This window comes from Heptranchias perlo, chromosome 15, assembly GCF_035084215.1.
Source record: "Heptranchias perlo isolate sHepPer1 chromosome 15, sHepPer1.hap1, whole genome shotgun sequence".
NCBI lineage: Eukaryota > Metazoa > Chordata > Chondrichthyes > Hexanchiformes > Hexanchidae > Heptranchias > Heptranchias perlo.
This window is the reverse complement of record NC_090339.1, coordinates 40,318,481-40,344,802: the sequence shown is the minus strand read 5'-3', so window position 1 is coordinate 40,344,802 and position 26,322 is coordinate 40,318,481. Positions and strand designations below refer to the sequence as shown.

General features: G+C 44.2%; 1 protein-coding gene across 1 annotated transcript in view; it reads right to left on the bottom strand.

The window, feature by feature from the left end:
* The window catches only part of arhgef9a (Cdc42 guanine nucleotide exchange factor (GEF) 9a), a 212,393-nt gene that overhangs the window by 4,705 nt on the left and 181,366 nt on the right, over positions 1–26,322 (bottom strand). Inside the window, exons 10-11 of the mRNA XM_067996679.1 lie at positions 21,293–21,536; positions 510–578 (exon numbers count right to left, since the gene is read on the bottom strand). Coding sequence (XP_067852780.1) covers positions 510–578; positions 21,293–21,536 — 313 coding nt within the window. The remainder of the gene's footprint in view (positions 1–509; positions 579–21,292; positions 21,537–26,322) is intronic.

The following is a 26,322-nucleotide window of genomic DNA, read 5'->3' as shown; positions in this document are numbered from 1 at the left end:
ATGTGATTCCATCATACAAAGTTCCCTGCTAGCAGCACAAAGTTGGAAAATTACACTCATGTTTATATCTTAGTCCGGCTACTTCTCTCTCCAGCAATTAATTTTTTTCCCCCCAAATCTTCAACCACTTTTTCACTAACTTTTGCTGGCAACAATTCCATGAATGGCAGTAGCCCTCTGTGTGAGCCTAGAAAATGAGATAAGCAGGCCATTCAACCATCGAGGCATCAAGGTTGAGCCCGATCCTGTCTTAAGTCAATACCTACACACTTCCCACACAATCTGATTTCAGCCCCAGCTGCGGACTAGTTGAAATCAGCTACTCAGCACAGACTAGGAACCAAACTTGAGATCTTCTGACCAGCAGGGTTTAGTGGTAGATCAGGCAGCACCTTTACTCACTAGGCCATTAGGGGTGCTCTTCTGGCAGTTTTCTTACCCCAGCAGTTAACTCCTCTTCTGTAATACTGTCTGCGGGAAGAAAGACAAGTACAAGAATACACGCTCACCTTTTTGTTTGCTGACTTTTCTCACGGTCATTGCAGCTTGTCTCTTCTGATACTCCGAGATTTCAAACCCTGAAAAGCAGTACAATAAAAGAGAGACTAGTAGACCTCAATCTAGGTGTTTTTTAAATAACTTTGTGTTCATCAAGGTAAGTGATTTCAATGCTGGGGAAATAATTATTTTTGCACATAGTGTCAGTCGCAAACATTCTCTGGTAAGGAATGAGTTGATGCAGGATAAAGCTGCAACAATGTGTTCTAATCTCTAACCGCAGAACAGCAACCCCCTATTGCACCAACATGTCATATCCTTTTCCTGCACCACCAATTCATATACCTTCTCTAAGGGAGACTGCCAATTTAGTGATGAATTATGGACACTTTTGTGATATGCACTTATGCTCATTAGGAACTAGGTTGAAACTGCCCAAACTTCTTTAAGTTAGTCCCTTACAAATAGAAAAAAGTGCAACGTTTAATTTCTTCATGTTGGACAGGATTCAAACTTGGGCCCCAGAAAGGAAAGGGCAATGTCGTAACCCATAGGAGCAGCTCATCCCAAACAAGTACTTTATTACAATAGAACCTAATTAAGATCTACACTGACTTACCTGGCATCCGCTCCCCAGCTGCTTTCCCGCCTGACAGGCAACCAGCCTGTCAATCTGGTTGATTATCGAGCGGGAAACGCTGAAGTAAAATTGTAATAATTCAATTATGTCGCGATCGCACATTCCGACCTGCCAACTTTACTTCCAGGTTTTACGCCCAGAAAACCTTCCCCCCGCTCTCTTCCTGGCTCCAGGTAAAAATTATGCCCCAGGACCTGAACTCATTTAAGAAACAGCTTGGTGTTGTAATGGGAAGATGGTAAAGTTGGTATTCTTCATCCAAGCCAATCTTGTGATCTTGCAAACTCTTATTTACCCTCTGAAATTCTATGCTGCAGTACTTCCCCAGTTACAGAACTAATAGTTAGGGAAAAACAGACTCTATGCATGTGTATTGAAGTATATGTGTAGAGCCCTGCTTCCCAGCTTCTGACTGCTGGTGAAATGTGTACTGTTAGAAGAGAGCTAATGGAGAGTTATTTTTCTCTATCATTAGAAATGTAAATATAATTTAGTAAAGTGCCTGGGCTCTATCTAAACATTTAACTTTCAAAATTTAAAAACTTGGTTTAGCATTCCTCTGATGGTTGGTAAGTGCACTGCCCAATATGTAACTGAGCCATGTATGCTAGGAAGTTCACAAGTTCAATGATCAGTCTGTCCTGAATTAGCTGATCTCAGCCAGGGTGATTGAAGAGATCTTACAACCTCAGAGGTATGAAATAATAAACTAGGGTTCCTGCTCCTGACCACTATCCAATGTCTTCTGTTGGAAAGTCCATGGATGCCAGGGGAGGGCAGGATTAGGATTAACTCTGATGCTACCATAATGAAATAGCCTGCCAACACTCCTGGATTTTCCTATATCTAATGTCTCCGTACACAAAACATTTAGTGCTACTAGCATTTTAATGTAGTCCTTTTTGTGTGAGTGCCGTCTTTTTCTTTCTTTGGCATCAATATGTGATATGTGACTTCTTACACTTAACCTTGTGCTTCTTGTAGGTGCTACCTATAGTAGAGGAGCCTCTTACAATTGAGGTGGCCCTTGTCTCACGGCAGCTAAATTGTGAAATGGGCCAGCTGCAGGTTGCACCTCTTTTGTGGGATCATTGGCTGGCTAACCTAACTTTTTAGCCATATGTATAGGCATTACAGGGGTAAGGCAAAAGGGCATGTATGTACTACATTTCTGAGAAATAGCTCCATCATCTATCCTGCCATGCCACTGGCTCTCCCTGGAGTTGCCACACATTCCCGGATGAATTCCAGTGGTGTGAAGCCATGGTGTTGTGCATGTCAGTAGTGCACTCCTCCATTTAACTGATCATTGGCAGCACATTGTCTGTTATAGCCCCTAGTGCCTGCACATGCACTGAGGGAGTATTGCACTGTTGGAGGTGTCATCTTTTGGATGAGACATTAAACTCAAGCCCCGTATGCCCTCTCAGGTGGACGTAAAAGATCCCATGGCACTATTTCAAAGAAGAGCAGTGGAGTTCTCCCCAGTGTCCTGGCCAATATATATCCCTCAATCAACACCTAAAAACAGATTATCTGGTCATTATCACATTACTGTTTGTGGGACTTTGCAGTGCACAAATTGGCTGCCACGTTTCCTACATTACAATAGTGACTACACTTCAAAAAAATACTTCATTGGCTGTAAAGCACTTTGGGGTCATGAAAGGAGCTATATAAATACAAGTTCTTTCTTTTCCTTCTTTCATGCTCCGAGGTTAGGCAATGCACCCTGTTGGGATGGTCAGGGCTTTGAACCCCTGGGTATAAGCTCATGCAGTGTTCCTGCAACAACTGGAGTCATGTTTGACAACACAGTGGCTGCCAGTGCCGGCCTGCTCTCAGGCATCTCCTTCACACTTTGAGTTGCCTGGCTGCAGCAGGATCATGTGCGGCCAACATGAGAGGAAACCGCCTTATTGGATCCTTCTCCTACTAAATTCCGGGGGCTGGTCACCCCAGCTGGTTGATTAGCAGGTTATATGAGAACAGTCTGTAGGACGTCTCCAATGCGAGCATGACAAAAATATATATATTTTCCTGTTTTCGATCAGATTACTAGTAGCAGCACACATAGAGAGTTAAAATTGTTTATTTCCAGTGGTTTTCTGCAAATTGGAGGGGATTACATTACACAGGCTGGCTAATATTTGCATCCCAGGAAAAAGCAGAGAAATATGTAGTTCTGGAACTCATTGGTGTGCAAGGCCTGGTTGCTGCCATTGTACATGGATAGGGAATTGTATATGTATCAGTGAGTCTGTGACTAGTTTCTGTCAGAACAAAAGGGTGGTTTTAATATGCTAATGTCAATTAAATGCAGAGGCTTTGGGTTGTACCTATTTCACAGTACACAGTATCTTTGATGACTTCCCATTTATCACAGACATTCCAAACTGGGGAGTAGTTTTCCTATATAATTGACTTAGAATGGCAGCCAAGCAAAAGAATTAATGCCTATTGTTCTGACATGTCTTCACAGGTAGTTGCGAGTCATTTGGCACTGATCAGTAATCAGGCCCAGTTTGCAGTAGTGATTCTTTGACTGATAGTTGATTCCAGGGTAAAAACATGGGCTGTGCCTACGAGTGGGGCCAATGTTTTTTGTATTCCTTTTGAAGGTCAGCTTTCTCGCCTGGAGTTCTAATTACAGGTTTACGTTGAGCTAATTTTGCTTAGATCAGCTGTCTATAATCCATAGTCAGAAGTCGGTCCAGGCCAGTTTGGCACTGGTGCATTTGGAAGCATGCCCTAGCAAACCTCAATCCTTTCAGCAGAGAAGGACAGAAAAAGGGGCAAAGTTAGAAAAAAATGACTTGTTTAAGACTGTTAATTTCACATCAGAGGGTTTCCCCATGAGGCATCTGTCTTGCTGTGAGTGAATGCATATAGCAATGAAGATTAAGGCTTGCCTACAGCCTGACATCAATGTGTGAAATAAGCAATCAATGCTGTTCCTCATTTAAATTTTTTTACATATATAAGTGAAGATTCCAGAATTTCATCAGAAGAAAACATCATTCCACACTGTGAAAAATCAGACCCAAAGTTATTTCTGGTTCTTAGTACAGATCTAATAAAAACATGAGTCATAGTGTTGCTTTCTCTCCATCCAATTATTCCCTTTCTTGGCAGGCAGTCCTTCTCACTCACAATCATTATGACAGAAATCTTATCAGGATGATTCACATAGCAGCAATAATGAAACCAGAATGTAATGAAAAATAGAACATTAAAGAGGAACGCCAAAATATAAATGGCAGCAGCCCCAGTGATATCAATTTAGGACAATCACGTGAGCCTGCTAACCACTTATTGTTACATAAGATGGCATGAGATGAGATGATATAAGACTGTTTGGTCCATCAAGTCCATTCATTCCAATAGACTGTGAACAATTTTCACTATCATGATCTCTATCTAACTTAATCTTCCAAGGATTTACATAAACGCAGGCAAAACTTCCAAGAAGGCTACTGTTTCTAACTTGGATTAAGCAATCCAATGCAAACTGGTCAAACTTGTAATTAATGCTAAATTAGAAGGAGGGGGAGCAGTTGGAAAGGAGGAAGTAGCAAGGAACCTGCAAAATTAGTTAAATAAAATCTGTAGGGGAGCAATGGAATTAGTTACAAACAAATTAAGGTATTGCACATTGGGAGGAATAATGGATGCTACTAGTGTATCATGGATGGTGTAAAAATTGTTACAGGTGAAGGTGAAAAATCTAGAATTGATAAATTCTGCATTTAACTGGGTAGAATAGGCAGAAAAATTTAGCTCATATGTCAAATCACAATGGAGCAGCAATGAGCAAACCAAATAGAACACTGAATTATATTGCTGGATCAGTAGCGCATAAGTCAGAAGACATCATGTTAAAACTGTGCAGTGCCCTAGACAGCCCATACATTGAGTGCTGTGTTCAGTTTTGGTGAACTGGGAACACATGGGGCTCGATTTTCACACCCCCGAGCGGGTGCGTTCGTGGCGGGGGGGCTGCGAAAAACGGGGATTCCCGGAGCGGGTCTGGAGCCCGGCCCCAACCCGCCCACTTCCGGGTTCCCTAGTGACGCGCTGACATGCACACGCAGCCCCCGCATGTGGGAAGCCGGCGGGGTGCCACTTAAAGTACTCATTAAGGTATTTCAGGTCGTTTACAGACCTGATTAACATAACATTTTAGGAGGGGTGGGATTTTGCAATGAACTGAGACTGTTTCCCATACTGGGGGAAACACTCCCAGTTCAAATGGACGTGTTGCAGTGATCATCCTGTGGCAGCTGCAAAAATTTGACAGGTTGGGGGGGGGAGACCCTCACTCATTGCAGGAGGCCACTCTGTCACTTTCAACAAAGTTTGGCCTCCACCACCCTCCTCCTAACAATAAAATTAACAAACTTGCACACTTACCCCGGTGTCCAGACACATGTGCCTACCTTGCGGACCCCCTCAAATGTACATCTTCCGGATGGGGCTGCCGTAGCTGCAGTCATGATCTCCTCGGAGGACGAACAGCATCACCAGCCTCGCCGTCCACGCCGTCCACCTCTGACACATGGAGCCCCACAACACAGTGCTGTGATACATCCAACTGCACAGCAGGATGGAGGGCAACGGCAGAAGGAGATGCGTCGCAGAAGGCACCACCCTCGCCACAGGGTCTACAGACCGAGGCTCAGCTTCCTGGACCTCTCTGAGCAGCAGTGCATACAGGCGCTCAGAGTCACTCGACATGTAGTCGTGGACATCTGCAGCCCCCTTCATGTCGAGCTGCTTCCGGCTGGCCCGAGCACCATCTTCTTACCTGTCGCTGTCAAAGTCACCACTGCCCTCAACAACTTCTCCTCCGCATCCTTCCAGAGTGCCACCAGGGACATCACCGACGTCTCTCAGTCGTCTGCACAAAAGAGCCCTGCAAATACACCCACACCTACTCTGCAGTGACACAATGAGTGGCATCAGTTGTGGGTCTTCATAGTAATCCTCAGGAAAGGGCATTATTGCACAAACCAGACAAGATTCGCAAAGACGTGGCAGTAGTGGTGACAATATAATATGTTATGTGAGTTGATCAGAAATTAAATAAAGGTAAACACCATGACAAACCCTCAAACACCCTTGTGCATCCCCTTCATGCTCACAACACGTTTACCTTATGCTTCCTACTGCACATATGTGACGCATGCCCTGTGGCTGCAGCACAGGTAGTGGCAGGTTGAGTGAGGCTGACCGTGAAAGAGATGCATGAGAGGGTGAGTATGAGATGGAGCCATGAGATTGTATGAGGATTGGGTTGAGTGGTAGTGGCGGGATGAGTACTGGCAAGGTGAGTAAGTGCAGGTAAGATGAGGATGAGCTTTGAATGGGTGTGAGGAGTGATGTGATAGAGTAGTGTTGGCAGTGCAGAAGGAGATATGGGGTGGGGGCGGTGATGTGGCAGACGGAGTGTAGGGGAATGAGTAAGTGTACTCACTTCAGCTGACCTACTTAGGTGATTGAAGCACCTCCTGCACTGTATGCAGGTGCACGATATGTTGGTGATGCAGGCGACCTCCTCTGCCACCTCGAGCCAGGCCTTCTTGGTGGCAGAGGCAGGCCGCTTCCTCCCGCCCGCTGGGGGGAAGATCTCTGTCCTCCCCTTCCTCCTCACCCCATGCAATAATACCTGGAGTGAGGCATCATTAAACCTGGGAACAGCCTTCCCCCTGGGCTGCTCCATGCTGTGATTTTTCCTATTTCCTGCAGCATCAGTCAGTGGAGGACTGCCCCTTTAAATAGAGCTCCTCCAGCTGATAGTCTATGCTGCGCATGCGCAGTCCGCTCGCTGCGCACCTTTTCAGCACGAAACCCGGAAGCACTGGTAAGTGGATCCAATTAGCCTGCGATTCCATGCGGAGCACCCCGATTTCACGCGCCCAGTCGACCCCCCGCCGCGAACCCGCTGCCCTCCTAATATTGGGTCCATGGGGTAGGAACGGCAGAAAAATTGGCCCCACCATGTTTCACACAGCATTTGATTATCTGTCTCTGTACTTGTCTTTATACTAATCAATCCCATTCTCAACCAAATATTCATCGAGTTCTTTTTGAAAAGTGTTAATTGTCACTGGAAAAACTGCCCAGCTGGGAGTCTATACCACATAGTCATAACTTTAAAATTGGTAAGAAAAGCTCCTTCTAAAATCAAGTCTTGCTGGAAGCCTGAAAATGTTATATTTGTGTTCTCTGGCTTTGCATTCACAGTCCAAGTTGAATAACCTGCTGGTAACTACATTATCTATTCCTCTTAGCATTTTCAAAAGGCCTTCGATAAGGTACTGCATAGTAGACACATGACTAAGGTCAGAGCATATGGAGTCAGGGGACAAGTAGCAGGATGGATAACAAGCTGGCTACAAAACAGAAAACTGTAATTACTCAGACTGGCAAAAGGTAGGAAGTGGTGTTCCACAAGAATCGGTGCTGGGACCACTGTTGTTCACCAATTACATAAAAGATTTGGACTCGGAAATCGGAAGTACAATTTCAAAATTTGCAGATGACACCAAATTGGAGGGTATGGTTAATACTGAGGAGGACTGCAACAAAATACAGGAAGACATTAATAAACTTGCAGAATGGGCGTGTAATTGGCAAATGAGTTTCGTTATAGATAAGCGTGAGGTGGTACATTTTGGTAGGAAGAATAAGGAGGCCACATATTCCTTGGAAAATAAGAGTCTAAATGGGGGAGAGAAGCAGAGGGATCTGGGGGTACAGTACACAAATCACTAAAAGTAGCAACACAGATTAATAAGGCCAGAAAAAAAGAAAACAAAGCACTGGGGTTCATTTCTAGAGGGATAGAATTGAAAAGCTGAGAAGATATGTTAAACTTGTATAGAACCTTAGTTAGACCATAATTGGAGTACTGTGAACAGTTCTGATCTCCATATTATAAAAAAGATATAGAGGCACTGGAGAAGGTGCAAAAAAGATTTACTAGACTGAGGGGTGATCTGATAGAGGTCTTTAAGATTATAAAAGGGTTTAATAGGGAAGACATAGAGAAGACGTTTCCACTTGCGGGGGAGATCAGAACTAGGGGCCATAAATATAAGATAGTCACTAATAAATCCAATAGGGAGTTCAGAAAAAAACTTCTTTACCCAGAGAGTGATTAGAATGTGGAACTCACTACCACAAGGAGTAGTTGAGGTGACTAGCAGAGATGCATTTAAGGGGAAGCTGGATAAACAATGAGGGAGAAAGGAATAGAAGGATATGTTAATGGGGTTAGATGAAGAAGGGTGGGAGGAGGCTTGTGTGGAGTACAAACACTGGCATGGACCTGTTGGGTCGAATGGCCTGTTTCTGTGCTGTACATTTTATGTAATTCTATGTATTGCTAGAGTTCAAGACATTTCTCCATACAGCCAAATTTGTTTTGCTAGGATGTAAGGAATTAAATCATTTTATATCTTTTTAATTTTTCAAATTATACTTGGGAGAATTCATATGCTGAGAAGCAACCTTATTCCCCAAGCCATTAAAACATCTGTGCAATTTGCTTACTAATGTGTTTAAGGTTTCATGAAGGTATGAAACAAGTTCAACTAAAGTATTTTATGAATGCCCAAAGGGAGTATTTCCAGAGCATGATTACTTGACTATTGTTGCTTAAATTAAGAATCGTGTAATGAGGGTGTGAAAACCACCTCGGTATCACTGACCTCCATCTCTACCTCATACCAATCACCTCCAAAACTCTCATCCATGCCTTCATCAACTTCAGGCTCAATTTCTCTAATGCTCTTTTTGCAAACATCCTGAGTTTTACCCATCACAATCACCAAGTTATCCAGAACTACAATGCCTGTACTGTATTCTGCACTGTCCTGCTTACCTATCAACCCCGTTCACACCAAACTCCATAGGCTTTTCATCTCACAGTGCACAAATCTCAAAATCCTCTGTCTTGTTTACAAAACCCTTTATGAACATCAATGGCAAACTTCATCACAAGTCAGCGGGCTTGAAATCCCTTCCTAAATCCCTCCTCCTTGTAACATTTCTCCCCATCTTCAAATCCTAACTCTTGGACCATGCCTCAGATCATCTCTCCTAGCTCCTCCATCAACTCCTCCCTGCCTGTGAAGCACCTTGAGACATTTCTCTATATTGAATTGACTGTATAAGTACAAATTCTCACTGTTCAAAAGAAGAGTTAGGTATACCTTTATTTTAGCAACTTTTCAGTTTTGCCCAGTTTTACAAATTTGGGTTTGCAGTAGATACCATCTTGTATTCTGTGGCGTTAATTTGCACCCTTAACTAGTCAGAGTATCTTACCTTTACGGGAGTTGTCAAACACTGCACTATATCTACTTATATGATAATTGATATGCTGATATATGAAGGTGGGTGGAAGGATGCTCATGTGGAGCATAAAGACTGGCGTAGACCAGTTGGGCTGAATTGCCTGTTTCTGTACTGTAGACTCTATATAGCATAACCCAGGAATCTGCACTAAACACTTTTGTATTTCGCCCGTGCATCTCTTCAATCTCTCAAAGTAAACCGAGTTAACATTAGATGAGGTGAAGTTTGGTTCAAATTACAGCAGGGAAGATATGCAACATTAGTCAATCCACAGTGTATAGTTACGTCAAGCGGGTTTTTTTCACCATGATAAATACTTAGGCTCTGAAAATCAGCAATGGGGCGCATCTAAGTACTAATGCTGAGATGGACCGGTCAGGAACCTCTGCTGCAAATGCTGTGGACTTTCTGGGGTAAGGGGGAAGTTCCCTAATTTGACTGCCAATGGCAGGCAAATCCAGGACTCCTAACCAATGAAGAAACTGGAAAATCTGGTGGAAGAGTGCCCATTGGGAGGAGTTTCCTAGATCCCCCAGAAAACATTCATTAACTGTCCCCTGTAGAATTTTTTTTCACCTAGAAAAAAAATGTAGTCCTTGTGGGTGCAGGCCACAATTCCAGCCTGGAACCCCAGGTGCTGCCCACTTCTACTCCTGGTCAACCATAATACCTGGTCAGACCAGGCATACATCCGTCAACCATATATATCAGGTCCTGCTGAAGGCCTAGGACATGAGAACTGTAACATTCTGAGTCTCTGTCCCATCTATGTTGGTGACCATTCTTGAGTCAGGCGGCAGTTCTACTCTTAACTGGCTACAGAGGAAACTTCTATGAAAGGCTGAGACCCTGTGTATTTGGGTTCCGGCATAGATTCCAGCCCATTCCGGCAGACTTCTACCAAAATTACAACAGGTGTATGTTGGAACAGTTGCAAATTTCAGGGCCTTTATCAGGGCATTATTGGTGGCACCCGTGTGGAGATCTGGAGTCATACATATGGTGTTGATGAATAGCAAGGGATTCCATCCCATAAATGTGCAGATGGTCAGTGACCAGGAACATAGGATCATGCACGATAATGCACGATAATGCAACAGTCATGACTCATTTATTTTAAGGAAATCCTCTGTTCCCGGTTTATTTGAAGATTAAGGGAAACTGGGAGGATGTCTCCTAGGAAATCAAGGCTGCTCTTTTCAAGCCTGGCTCAGACACTCTTACAATATCCATAAATACCAAGTGAACATAGATATAATGAGGGCCATGCAGCCACCAGAATCATTATTGAACATACTATAGGCTTCAAATGCTAGATGGATCAATAAGCACCTTACAGTTCAGTTCCACCAAATTACCTGGTTACCTTATGAAGATTATCTTGTTTGCTGCACGCTATACAACTTTGCCATTCATGGAGCCTAAACCGTGGAGCGGGTGAAGGAGGATACTGACAATGATTCTGAAGATAGCCCTGTAGAAACAGTTTTGTCGCCAGGAAAGGGAGTACACCAGGATCTCATAGACAAGTCTGTGTTGCCCAATTCACTAACAACCCTGTCCATGTGTGCACAATGCTCTGAATTAATGCACCAACCCAAAATTGTCCTCTGTGCTATTTCAATTATCATGGTTGCCCATTTTTGATTTGATGCTATCTTATTCTGCACTATCAGGAGAAAACTCTCTTAAAAAAGTTGAAATAAAATGCAATTGATTACCGTGTAGATGATCTGATTACATATCTTTACTGTGTTTTACCACATTGCTTCCCCCTGGTGACAGTGCATGAAGTGTGTGTTCTAGAACCGAATCTTGTGTGCCTTCCAGGCAGTTCTACAATGGGAGGAAAAGTGAGGTGGCTGCCTTGGATGTGATAGCGGTGTTGTACCTCCTTGTGCATAGTCATGAGGTGGTCCTGCAACTGGTTCTGCCACATCCAATGCTGGCAGGATCTGCCACTTACTAGTAAATTTTCTGACAGGAGCACCTGGGGATAGATATGTCATTGCCTTGACAGATAACAGCCTTATTTATGCCAACTCCAGCCATGCATGCTGCTGTTGCTGGGCACTCCCTTAGCACATTCACTGAACTGCATGGGAACAGGCCTCTGGGCTGCAATGAGGTTTGTGAAGTCCTATGCAATGGCTCTCTCAATCTAATCACCCCAACATGTTGAAATGATGTACATTTGAGCCTGAAGCCACCATATCACCAATGTAGGAGATACTGTGTGAAGACACCTGTCACTGAGGGTTCAACTGCAGAAGCCCATGGAGTTGCCATGCTCTTCATGGTGGAATGCAGTTCCAATAAGCTGTGGTGCATGATTGCACAGATGCATTTAGTGGACTTCTCTTCAGTCAATGACAGACCTTGTATTGTGCTTTGCACTGTCTCAATTGACTGCAGAAGGTGACCATGATCAGATAGTAACAGGTAGACATTCGAAGGTCAGTGAGAAATATCCTGAGGTATCTCAGTCTCCAGGTGAACACTGAGTGCAAATGGTGAGGGACACTCGATGGTCAGTGAGAGATATCATGGGGTATCTCGGCAGATATGGCAGACTTCAGGAGGACATAGAAATTTTATGCAGAGAAATGTGAAGTGATGCATTTTGGTAGGAAGAATGAGGAGAGGCAATATAAACTAAAAGGTGCAACTTTAAAGTGGGTGCAGGAACAGAGAGACCTGAGGGTTCACACGCACAAATCTTTGAATGTGGCAGGACAACTGATAAAGCTGTTAAAAAAGCTTTTGTAATCCTTGGCTTTATAAATAGAGGCATAAAAGTACAAAAGCAAGGAAGTGATGGTAAACTTTTATAAATCACTGGTTAGGCCTCAGCTGGAGTATTGTGGCCAATTCTGGGCACCACACTTCAGGAAGGATGTCAAGGCCTTATAGAGGGTGCAGAGGAGATTTACCAGAATGGTACCAGGGATGAGGCACTTCAGTTATGTGGAGAGACTGGAGAAGCTGGGATTGCTGGGATCTTCCTTAGAGCAGAGAAGGTTAAGGGGAGATTTAATAGAGGAGTTCAAAATTATGAGGGGTTTTGATAGAGTAGATAGGGACAAACTGTTTCCACTGTTAGGAGGGTCGGTAACCAGAGGGCGCAGATTTAAGATAATTGGCAAAAGAACCAGAGATGAGATGAGGAGAAATTTTTTTAATGCAGCGAGTTGTTATGATCTGGAATGCACTGCCTGAAAGGGTGGTGTAAGCAGATTCAATAATAACTTTCAAAAGGGAATTGGATAAATACTTGAAAAGGAAAAATTTGCAGGGCTATGGGGAAAGAGCAGGGGGGAAGTGAGACTAATTGGGTAGCTCTTTCAAAGAGCTGGCACAGGCACGATGGGCTGAATGGCCTCCTTCTGTGCTATATGATTCTATGATTCTATAACCTTTTTTTTAATATTCAGACCCCATGAGGTCTGAAGTCCTAGGGTTTGCGGCTGCAGCAGGTTCCTGCACCTTCACTGTCACCACCACACAGTCCTGCTTAAGCGTTCTGTCTGATTCATCTGGCACTGTCTCCTCAAATTGACTATCTGATCCCTCGGGGTGGATGTACCTGTGTGGTTCTTGCAAAAAGTGGAATGAGTGACCCATAGTACTGTAAGGCACTAGCTTCTTCTACTTCAATGAGAGCTTGGGGGACATCTATAGAAACAGAAGATATGTTTGAATGCTGGCTCAACGACATATGTTTACACTCCGCTTACAAGGCGACATAATGGGCCAGAACTTGCTCCGACTGGCGTGGCAAGGCCGTCCGCACATCCTGCGGACAAACACTATGAATAAACTTACCTTCTTGTCTCCGACTTGCTCCCTTTTCAATTTTTTTTAAGTTCACGCTGTGATTTCAGTGCAGTTTCATTCGGAACCGATACAGACTGTGGGAATGGAAGCCATGCCCACAGAATCTGTCACGAAGAGAAGTCACTTCCACAAGCAGGCAACTAGAAATCATTCCTTCACAGTTAACTTCTGTATGTTAATTTGAATAAAAATTTAACATATCTTATTATAAAAAGCCAAGCAAATGATTTAATGTAATAAAACTTACAGAAGTTAAAAGTAAAACAAAGTTTTAATTTTTAATTATTTTTAATGATCAAAAAATATTAAAATAAGAGTAATATGACATTCCATATTTTTAAAATTTATTTTTTTGTTGTTTCACAATCATTAACAGTCATCGTGCTTTTAAAAAGTAGAGCAGGGCTGGTATTTTCCAGCATACCTTTTGGTGGCGTAAGTATCTTTGTTCCAGCTGGGCAGATGGGTAAGTTTATGAGTGTTAAATGATTTTATTGATTGTAACGTAGATCGCCCTTTAATTCGGACCTGTGAAACCACCAGTGAACCAATGGGAGCAAAAAAGTTCGCGATTTCCTAGTTTTAGTGCACATGTGCGCATTCGCGAACTTGTTCTCTGTCTTCGCTGGCAGTTTGAGAGGATGCCATTGATGAATGACGTCCTCGAGTGAGCATTTCTGGGCCAGTGTGTGTCACGGTGTGGTACTTGTGTGTTTGGCTGTGTGAGAGTGAATGAATGAATGACTGAGTGAATGAGTAGGGGAGAAAAAAATAGCAGGCAATGGATGGTATTAGCTCTGAGTGTGCGAGAGGCCACTGACTTTACCCTACCCCACTTCCTCATTGCTCTCAGTCCAAAGATTTCCAGCGTTGTTTCTTTAAAGTGACTCAAAGGTTTAAAATTGCAGGACCTTCTCATGCGTGGGTTTGCTTCTTCCTGTTATGTCCTGTCTTGTCCATCAACCCAGCATGTGTGTAAGTCAATGAGCAAGCATCATCTATCTAGGCTTGCTTGGAAAATTGTTCACAGGGCACGCAATACAGATGTAAGTGCAACAATAGTTCCAGTTTTAAGTTTCAGCTGGATAATACACCTTGCTGCTGTGTGGGCATGCATGTTAAGCTATGAAAGAGCTGCAAGGTTGTCCGAGTGTTTTGACTGCACTCAAAATGCAACAGGTTGAGAGGAAACACTTCTGACATGCATACTTTGCTCATCTCCTTAGTATAGAGAATTGCTAGGTAGCATAATCGTGGCAAATTTTCTCTTGAGAAACGTCTTTCTCCTCTACTCTCAGGTCTTCTGGTTGTTGGACACTGCATTCACCCTTTCTGCCATCTCCTCCTGCTTCATAGATGCAGCTGTGGACATGCTGCTTCAGGAAGTGGCAAAAGGAGAGTTGCTCTGTTTGGCACTCTCCTTACAAGACAACTTTCACTGAATGTTGTCTTGTAAGGAGAGTGCCAAACAGAGCAACTCTCCTTTTGCCACTTCCTGAAGCAGCATGTCCACAGCTGCAACTATGAAACAGGATGTTCACGGCTGTTCTTGCTCCAAAAGTTCAGCAGAGAATTTCAGGCTCAGATGAATTTTTCATTGGTTAAAAAGCCCACCCCTTTAAATGACTGCTGTGGTGTGCCAGAAATTCCTCCTACTCATCTTGGCACCACTGTGTGAGCTCCCAGCAAGAGCTCCTATCCAGGCCAATATATAATTGGGATTGACCTCAAAACATCTGGTTTGCTGTGTGAAATATGTACAAGCATAAAACCCACTGCTTGGCATTTACATGGAAGAGGTAGCAACTTCAAAAAATTGGCCTTGGTATCATACACTGTACACATGGGGTAAAACTTATTAACTGAAAATGTTTCTAATGAGATCATTCATTAATAAAAAAGTAGCATTTCATTGTCTTACCACCTATTTTTTTTAACAGTAATCTGCTTCCCATGAATAGTCAGTTCTGAATTAGCAACTATGAGGTAAAAATTCCACTGCACCTGCTCCAGCTCCTGAAGCAAACTGGGAACGTGTATCAGGAAATCCCAGCCCATGAATTTGTATCCATTTAAGAAGCCGGGAGCTGGAACAGCAGAGTTTTTACTCCTATATATTCAACATTTTATTGCACAGTAAATTGCTCACAATTGACACATCAGAAGCCAAACAATAAAAATGTCATGTGATAAAGGATTGTTTCACACTTCTCACCCAGACAAGATGGCACCTATTGTAGTAATAATATTCGCATTTATAGAGCACCTTTTTATGAGGCAAACGTGGCAACCTTTCTGCGCTAGTAATTTCCCACAAACAACAAATAGATGAATAACCAGTTAAACTGTTTTTGCTGGTATTGGTTGTAGGATAAATATTGGTCTTAAGACAGGGAAAGCTTCCTGCTTTTCTTTGAACAAACCCATAGGATCTTTAGTGTCTTCCTGAGCCACCAAAACAAGCAAAACAGCACCTCCAAGAATGCAGTACTCCCTCAGTGTTGCACTGGAGTGTCAGACTATTAGGTCAATCTCTGCTGTGGTGTTCAGATGCAAAACCTTCTGATCCAAAGGTGAGAGTGCTACCAACTGAGCCAAGCTGATATACATGTTCAATACCAGGTTCAATTCCTGGTCTGTACTGAGTTAGCAAATATTATACAGGGCAGGAATTAGAGTGCTACAATTGCCTTCAGATAGGATAAATAAAAATAAGACTGGGTTCCTGATCATGATTTCTATCCAATTTCCATATTTACTTTCATCATGGATGAAAGTAAGTATGGAATCCACAAAATCAGAAACAACTTATACTTCACTGAAAATCGTGCATTTGTCCAATTCACCTCAGAATCCACATCGTCCAGTACAAGCAGAAGACAACAACCCCTGCTCTCCCAATTTCACTTTAGCCTATGCACAATAATCAGGTACGGTAGAATCATAGAATCATAGAAGTTTACAACATGGAAACAGGCCCTTCGGCCCAACATGTCCATGTCGCCCAGTTTATACCACTAAGCTAGTCCCAGTTGCCTGCACTTGGCCCATATCCCTCTATACCCATCTTACCCATGTAATTGTCCAAATGCTTTTTAAAAGACAAAATTGTACCCGCCTCTACTACTGCCTCTGGCAGCTCGTTCCAGACACTCACCACCCTTTGAGTGAAGAAATTGCCCCTCTGGACCCTTTTGTATCTCTCCCCTAGTAGCATAGTGGTTATGTTACTGGACTAGTAATCAGAAGTCATGAGTTCAAATCCTACCACGAGCAGCTGGGGAATTTAAATACAATTAATTAAATAAAATCGGGAATTAAAATACTAATATCAATAATGGTGACCATGAAACTACCGGATTGTCGTAAAAACCCATCTGGTTCACTAATGCCCTTTAGGGAAGGAAACCTGCGGTCCTTACCCAGTCTGGCCTATATGTGCCTCCAGACCCACAGCAATGTGGTTGATTCTGAAATGGCCTAGCCCAAGCCACTCAGTTGTACAATCTCGCTAAAAAAAGTCATAATAAGAATAAAACTGGACAGACCACTCGGCACCAGACACGACAAAGGCAAACCAAGCCCAGTCAACCCTGCAAAGTCCTCCTCATGAACATCTGGGGACTTGTGCCAAAATTGGGAGAGCTGTCCCATAGACTAGTCAAGCAACAGCCTGACATAGCCATACTCACAGAATCATATCTTTCAGCCAACATCCCAGATTCTTCCATCACTGGCTATGTCCTGTCCCACTGGCAGGACAGACCGACCAGAGGTGGCGGTACAGTGATATACAGTCAGGAGGGATTGGCCCTGGGAGTTCTCAAAATTGACTCTGAATCACGTGGCAACAGGTCAAACATGGTCAAGGAAACCTCCTGCTCGATTACCATCGAGTGCCCTCCCTCAGCTGCTGAATCAGTCCTCCTCCATGTTGAACAACACTTGGAGGAAGCAATGAGGGTAGCAAGGGCACAGACTGTACTCCTGGGTGGGGGGACTTCAATGTCCATCACCAAGAGTGGCTCGATAGCGCTGGCCAAGTCCTGAAGGACATAACTGCTAGACTGGGACTGCGGCAGGTGGCAAGCGAATCAACACAAGGGAAAAACCTACTTGACCTTGTCCTCACTAATCTACCTGTTGCAGATGCATCTCTCCATGACAGTATTAGTAGGAGCGACCACCGCACAGTCCTCGTGGCGACGAAGTCCCATCTTCGCACTGAGGACACCATCCAACGTGTTGTGTGGCACTACCACCGTGCTAAATGGGATAGGTTCAGAACAGATCTGGCAGCTCAAAACTGGGCATCCATGAGGCACTGTGAGCCATCAGCAGAATTGTATTCCAGCACAATCTGTAACCTCATGGCCCGGCATATTCCTCACTCTACTATTACCAACAAGCCAGGGGATCAACCCTGGTTTAATGAGGAGTGTAGAAGAGCATGCCAGGAGCAGCACCAGGCGTACCTAAAAATGAGGTGCCAACCTGGTGAAGCTACAACTCAGAACTACATGCATGCTAAACAGTGGAAGCAACATGCTATAGACAGAGCTAAGCGAATCCACAACCAATGGATCAGATCAAAACTCTGCAGTCCTGCCACATCCAGTCGTGAATGGTGGTGGACAATTAAACAACTAATGGGAGGAGGAGGCTCTGTAAACATCCCCATCCTCAATGATGGCGGAGTCCAGCATGTGAGTGCAAAAGACAAGGCTGAAGCGTTTGCAACCATCTTCAGCCAGAAGTGCCGAGTGGATGATCCATCTTGGCCTCTTCCCGATATCCCTACCATTACAAAAGCCAGACTTCAGCCAATTCGATTCACTCCACGTGATATCAAGAAATGGCTGAGTGCACTGGATACAGCAAAGGCTATGGGCCCCGACAACATCCCGGCTATAGTGCTGAAGACTTGTGCTCCAGAACTAGCTGTGCCTCTAGCCAAGCTGTTCCAGTACAGCTACAACACTGGCATCCACCCGACAATGTGGAAAATTGCCCAGGTATGTCCTGTCCACAAAAAGCAGGACAAATCCAATCCGGCCAATTACCGCCCCATCAGTCTACTCTCAATCATCAGCAAAGTGATGGAAGGTGTCGTCGACAGTGCTATCAAGCAGCACTTATTCACCAATAACCTGCTCACTGATGCTCAGTTTGGGTTCCTCCAGGACCACTCAGCTCCAGACCTCATTACAGCCTTGGTCCAAACATGGACAAAAGAGCTGAATTCCAGAGGTGAGGTGAGAGTGACTGCCCTTGACATCAAGGAAGCATTTGACCAAGTGTGGTACCAAGGAGCCCTAGTAAAATTGAAGTCAATGGGAATCATGGGGAAAACTCTCCAGTGGCTGGAGTCATACCTAGCACAAAGGAAGATGGTAGTGGTTGTTGGAGGCCAATCATCTCAGCCCCAGGACATTGCTGCAGGAGTTCCTCAGGGCAGTGTCCTTGGCCCAACCATCTTCAGCTGCTTCATCAATGACCTTCCCTCCATCGTAAGGTCAGAAATGGGGATGTTCGCTTATGATTGCACAGTGTTCAGTTCCATTTGCAACCCCTCAGATAATGAAGCAGTCTGAGCCCGCACGCAGCAAAACCTGGACAATATCCAGGCTTGGGCTCATAAGTGGCAAGTAACATTCGTGCCAGTCAAATGCCAGGCAATGATCATCTCCAACAAGAGAGAGTCTAACCACCTCCCCTTGACATTCAATGGCATTAGCACCATCAACGTCCTGGGGGTCACCATTGACCAGAAACTTAACTGGATCAGCCATATAAATGCTGTGGCTACAAGAGCAGGTCAGAGGCTGGGTATTCTATGGCGAGTGACTCACCTCCTGACTCCCCAAAGCCTTTCCACCATCTACAAGGCACAAGTCAGGAGTGTGATGGAATACTCTCCACTTGCCTGGATGAGCACAGCTCCAACAACACTTAAGAAGCTCGACACCATCCAGGACAAAGCAGACTGCTTGATTGGCACCCCATCCACCAACCTAAACATTCACTCCCTTCACCACCGGCGCAATGTGGCTGCAGTGTGTACCATCCACAGGATGCACTGCAGCAACTCGCCAAAGCTTCTTCGACAGCACCTCCCAAACCCGCGACCTCTCCCACCTAGAAGGACAAGAGCAGCAGGCACATGGGAACAACACCACCTGCACGTTCCCCTCCAAGTCACACACCATCCCGACTTGGAAATATATCGCCGTTCCTTCATCGTCGCTGGGTCAAAATCCTGGAACTCCCTTCCTAACAGCACTGTGGGAAAACCTTCACTACACGGACTGCAGCGGTTCAAGAAGGCGGCTCACCACCACCTTCTCAAGGGCAATTATGGATGGGCAATAAATGCTGGCCTCGCCACCAACGCCCACATCCCATGAACGAATAAAAGAAAGCTCCAGGAGTGCAGTCATTGAGCCAGACAGGACTAATAATCAAAAGGATGGACCACCAACAACAGACCAATGGTGTCATGCAACAATAAACAACAGTCTTGGAATTATACCATTTGAAGAGTTGTATATGATGCTTAAAGTATTCATATTAAATTCCTTTGATTGCTATTTCAATGGATATACTAACCCATTTATTATATAACCTTTGCACAGCATACTTTCAGAGCCAACTTGTGACTATCATTCATTCCTTTTATTATATCTCCACTCAATTGAAGAGATCTGACAAAACTAACAATCTATTGGATTGGGAAGTCCTGATTTTGTAAAAGGCACTATATAATTGCAAGTTCTTTCTTTAAAACTTCTATGTGCAACACTGATTCATTAATCACTGTTTAATAAACACTCTATTTAAATTTATCTTTTCTGCATTGTTATTAAGCATAATGGCACAAAACATTGCTCCAATAACTTTAATAAAACACAAGTGAGCTGAAAATCTACACAGGAAGTGCATGCTGGCATAAGTGTCTGCCCAGTTTTCAGAGTCAGGAGAAGTCCTTTAATAATCATGCCACCTGCAGGCATCCAACATTCAAGGGTCACATCTAGGGTGTACACCCGCTGAAGAGTCCACATCAGCCAGGACTCCCAGTTGGCCCTACTTCCATTGATGGTTGGCATGGTACTTTAGCCCACCAAGGACTCCCGATATTGGTAACTCCCCCCACCCTTCCCCCTCTTACGCTGATAGCCTTGTTTGAGGCGGGCGGAGGTACTGGCCACAACAGGCCATCCTGAAATCCCTGACACATGGCTGGGACCTGGCATATCCAGACCCCAGTCTAATTTCCAGCCCTCCTAATGCACTCCTGTTGGCGTTACAGCAGGGAGTGTGCTAGAATGGCTGCAGACTTTAAACCCCAAGCAACCCATACATTAAAAAAAATTGGGTGAGAAATACAAGGCACTTTTATATTGGTAACGTGCCATCAGTGGCAGAAATACAACACTTCTGTCACTGGCAATGGTAAAGAAGACACATTTTGAGCATTCAATAGCTTCTGGAATCCATCTTTTCTTCAGTAGATAGAGCTGTTACTAGAACTAATGGAAAATGGCATCCTATCCTACCAATGAACCCTATAATAACCAGCAGCACTCTGGTAAATTAAAAAGGGGAGAGCAGCACTTGACATGTGTGGGTCTCTCCTTGACCATCATTCTCCCAGTGCTCCACTATCAATATAAAAGCACCTATGGATAGTAAACCACTACCAGAGCTCAGTGCTTCGGCTTTTCTTTTACAGTTTATGATGGATTTCTCAGCTGAGTTAGTCCTTATAATCTGTTTCCACCCATCCAGAATCCTCCATTTACTTCACTGATACAACATTTGTGCTATAAAGAGGGCTGCTCTGCACAATTTCAATAAACTGAAATGGTTCTTGGCCCACTATTATTAGAAATATGACATTGTATAGCACATCTATTTTGGCAGGAGAAGAGAAATAACAAATGATCTTACCTATCTTTTCATCTTCTTGAACCATCTTCTTTTCTTCCTGAAGTGCTCGTAACCATCTTTGCTTCTCCTCTGGCTTCTTTACACAGAATAAGTGCACTTCCTCAGTTTCCTTGTTCTTAAGTTTGAAGGCATTCTTGGCATTAACATTAAATTCGTCATCTCTCCCATCACCAACGTCATTCATTTCATACTTGTCCATATCAAGTCTGCATTTGTAGTAAAGTATGTCCCGTCGTATCAAATCCTTGAGGAAAGAAATTAAGAAACATCAAGTGTTGGAACAGAAAGCAGAGTGCAGATCCACTACTGAATAGCACTAATGATTGTTGCTAAGAAACCATTAGTTTCATTGCTGCTGGGAATTTTAATGCAAAGCTGCAGCACCAAATCACGCTACGTAGAAATTCATGGGATTTGTTGCAGGATGTTATGCCGCACCAAATAATTTGCCTTAATGAGAGTCTAAATATCTTTTATAAATTGAGGTGATAGGCCAAGGCCCACAATGCAGGTGTGTAGGGGTACAGTGGTGTAGTGGTTATCTTACTGCACTACTAATCCAGAGGCCTGGATTCTAAGAATCCAGAGAATGTGAGTTCAAATCCCACCATAGCAGTTTGAGAATTTGAATTCAGTTTAAAAAATCTGGAAATAACAAGCTGGTACCAGTTAAAGTGACTGTGAAGCTATCAGGTTGTCATTTAAATCCACTAATCTCCTTTATGGAAGGAAATCTGTTGTCCCTATCCGATCTGGATCCTATATGTGACTCCAGTCCCACTGAAGTGGCCTAGCATGCCACTCAGTTGCATCAAACCACTGCCAAGAAGAAGGTCCATCATCACCTTCTCATGGCAACTAGGGATGGGCAATAAATGCCAGCCTTGTCAGCGGTGCTCATATCCCAAGAATTAATAATTTTAAAAAAGCACCTAGGGTGAAAAGCGTAGAAGAAAAGATGAAGTAAATAGTGATGGCAGGCTTAGGTTTTTAAAGCTTGAATATTGCAGGAGCTGTCTACTTATCCAGGGTAAAAAAAAACCATTGCAAAGCTGTCTATAATGTCATCCAAGCTTTAGGTTGCACCATTGATTTGTCACAGAAAAATACAAGGCTCTTTGTAAGTTAACTGCAATATCAACAACTTACTGTAGCAACAACAACAACTTGCATTTATATAGCGCTTTTAACGTAGTAAAGCATCCCAAGGTGCTTCACAGGAGCGATTTTCAAACAAAATTTGACACCGAGCCACATAAGGAGATATTAGGACAGGTGACCAAAAGTTTGGTCAAAGAGCTAGGTTATAAGGAGCATTTTAAAGAAGGAGTGAGAGGTAGAGCATTTCAGGGAAGGAATTCAAGAGCTTAGGGCCTAGGCAGCTGAAGGCAAGGCTGCCAATGGTGGAGTGATTAAAATCGGGGATGCGCAATCGGCCAGAATAGGAGGAGCACAGAGATCTCAAAGGGTTGTAGGCCTGGAGGAGGCTACAGAGATAGGGAGGGCGAGGCTATGGAGGGGTTTGAAAACAAGGATGAAAATTTTAAAATCGAAGCATTCCTGGACCGGGAGCCAATGTAGGTCAGCGGGAACAGGGGTCATGGGTGAACGGGACTTGATGCAAGTTAGGATACTGGCAGCAGAGTTTTGGACAAGCTCAAGCTTATGAAGGGTGAAAGATGGGAGGTCGGCCAGGAGAGCATTGGAGTAGTCAAGTCTAGAGGTAATAAAGGTATGGATGAGGGTTTGAGCAGCAGATGAGCTGAGGGAGAGGCGGGGACGGGTGACGTTACAGAGGTGAAAGTAGACGGTCTTGGTGATGGAGCGAATATGTAGTCGGAAGCTCATCTCAGGGTCAAATAGGACGGCAAGGTTGCGAATGGTCTGGTTCAGCCTCAGACAGTGGCCTGGGAGAGTGATGGAGCCGGTGGCTAGGGACCAGAGTTTGTGGCGGGGACCGAAGACAATGGCTTCGGTCTTCCAAATATTTAGTTGGAGGAAATTTTTGCTCATCCAGCACTGGATGCGGGACAAGCAGTGTAACAAATTAGAGACAGTGGAGGGGTCAAGGGAGGTGGTGGTGAGGTAGAGCTGGGTGCCGTCAGCGTACCTGTGGAACCTGACGTGTTTTCGGATGATGTCACTGAGGGACAGCATGTAGATGAGAAATTGGAGGGAGCCAAGGATAGATCCTTGGGGGACTCCGGAGGTAATGGTGCAGGAGCGGGAAGAGAAACCATTGCAGGTCATTTTCTGGATACTGCTGGATAGATAAGAATGGAACCAGGCGAGCGCAGTTCCACCAAGCTGGATGACGGAGGAGAGGCGTTGGAGGAGGATGGCGTGGTCAACTGTGTCAAAGGCTGCGGACAGGTCGAGAAGGATGAGGAGGGATAATTTACGACTATCACAGACACATAGGATGTCATAGAATAACACAAATTTTATGTCATGGAATAACACAAATGATCTGAGGATTTTATGCCATTTAAGCTATTAACCAATTCCCATGCAGGCACCCAAATTAATCAATATGTGGGAAGGCTTCCTTTTTGAGTTGAGAGTAAAAAAAAATTCTTTATAAATGGGATAATAATTTCATTACACACAGCACATCTTCCCCCAGGTTTTAAACCGGCCAGTGAATGTGCAAACCATCTTTTATTATTAATTACATTTATATGGTCATTCTCCAGTTACAATACATTGCTTTCATAGCATACAGTGTGATAGCATACAAATATCTGTGCTTTCTTAAATTGAGAGGGGGGGAGGGTGAAGGGGGCAACTCTCCTGGTTCAGAGTTCTGTGGCAGAAAACATCAAAAGGCCAGTGATGCAGATGGAGAGAGAGCGACAGTAAAGAATGGATCTGCCAATCACCCAGCCAGTTATGAGACTTAGCAGTGTATGAAATGTGATAGTATCCCATGCGCTCCAAGATCAATTATTTGCTACGCCAACTCAGCTTTGAGCATTTTCATAACTGAGCGCTAAAGTACGTTCCTCTCACAATGGGGTTCATTTTGACTTTTGGTTGGCCGCTTGCTCCGGCGACAAAGGGCCCCTGCCATTTTGAGGCCCCGGCCTGATTAAAATTTGGCAGACAAGCCCCGGAGTCCTGATGCAGCTCCATCAGGGCAGTCGCCAGCAAGATAAGTTTCGCTGGAGGAGAGGTTGCGACCGCAGAGGGTGGGGGTCTGGGGGCGGCAGCGGCCCAGATTAATTTTGTCAGCCCCAGAGGAGCACTTAATTTGACACTTACCTTTGGTGGGCCTCCTCGGTTCCATCACCAGTGGAACTGATTGAAGCCTGCACGGCGTAGGGTCAGAACAGTTCCGACCAAAAATAGCAATCGGGGTCCTATTTACATCATAGGACTCTGATTTCCATATTAAAAGGGGCCTATCGCCGGAAACAGACAAATGCTTGGGACACACGGCAGCAGGCCCCTTTCAAAATGGAGCCAGCTGCATCGCCAGTGTTAATGGGGCAGTAAGGCTACTGACCCCATATTCAGACCTTTACCGCCCTATTAAAGCAGGTAAAGGCAGTGAAAATTGACCCCAATGTTCTTAAACTATATGCTAACCAGTCGCTGGCAATTTAGCTCTTACAATATCAATATCTATGATCTGCCACTAAAAATATAGCCAAACTCCTTTCCCCTTACTAATGGAAGGAAACAATAAAATGAAAAGCAAATTAAACTTTTTCTTCCGAAGTCTCCACCTAAAGATATTGACTGCTGCTGGGGTGTGGTCCCTGTGTGAACCTAAACAGTGAATTTTAGCAGCTGATTCAGTGATGAGACTGTTTTTACTTAATATCTAATCATACTTTCACACTAAGGATTAAACCTGGGTTTCTTCTGGGTTGAATCTTTGGGCCATCAGGAGAAGTTTAAAGAAGCATTTCTTTCACTTTTGTTGCCCAACTTCTCCTCTCCTGAAGGTACTGACTCTTTGTTGTGCTATAGTCACTACGGGCACCCTTCAGTACCTCACCGGAGTGGCCATTCTTCAAGTTTGAGCTCGGGCAGTGAGTGTTGGCAGTGCATTACAGTGCTGCATTATGCTGGCATTATTCGCTTTACTCTTCTGCTTCTGCAGAAGAGCCAGGCTCACCTCTGATTATAAATTCAGCTTCACTACTATAAATAGACTGTAATCATATTTACGTAAAGTGTTCATAATGTCCTTTTACACAGCCTTAAAGGCAGGGTTTATTAAACTCAAATAAAATTCAAATATACAGAAGATTTTACAGTCAGAATATTAGATTTTTTTACGTTTTTTCTTCAATAAAAAGAAAAAGGTTTCCCCTCTAAATTAACTGAAATTTGAATAATTTTTATTTTTAAACTTATTTATTTCTTATTTTGTTTTGTAAAATTAGTTGCATTTTGCCCTAATGAAATAACAGAAATACTGACCTTGATTTTAACCCCCCCTCCATGACAGGTGTACACAACCAATGCTGTTTTTACGGCGACAGGTTGCGAGGCGTTCGTGTGTCCCATCTTGGAGAGGCGGGACACTTCATTATAATATTTAAATCAGGGTCCCACAGTGCAAATTTAAGTTACTGGCCAGGTTTTCCAGAGCTTGGGAAACCCAGCAGCGAAAGGGAAGCGGGAGTTGCCGGCTCCAGAGGGCCGCGATTGGCAACCTCCCCCCAACAACCTCCTGCCCCATGCTCTGCCAACCCCCTCCCAACTGAAGCCCGCCCCTCGATCTGCCGACACCCCTCAACTAATTGCCTTACGATCTTCCGACTCCCCCCCCCCCCCCACCAAAATGATAGAAACATAGAAACATAGAAAATAGGAGCAGGAGTAGGCCATTCGGCCCTTTGAGCCTGCTCCACCATTCAATGTGATCATGGCTGATCCTGATCTGCTGATCCCCCCCACAATGAATGCCTACCCCGTGATCTGCTGACCCCCTCCCCAACTGATGCCTGCCTCCTGGTCTGCCAACCCCCTCCCCAACCGCTGGCTGCCTCGCAATCTGGTTCTCCTAATTTTTC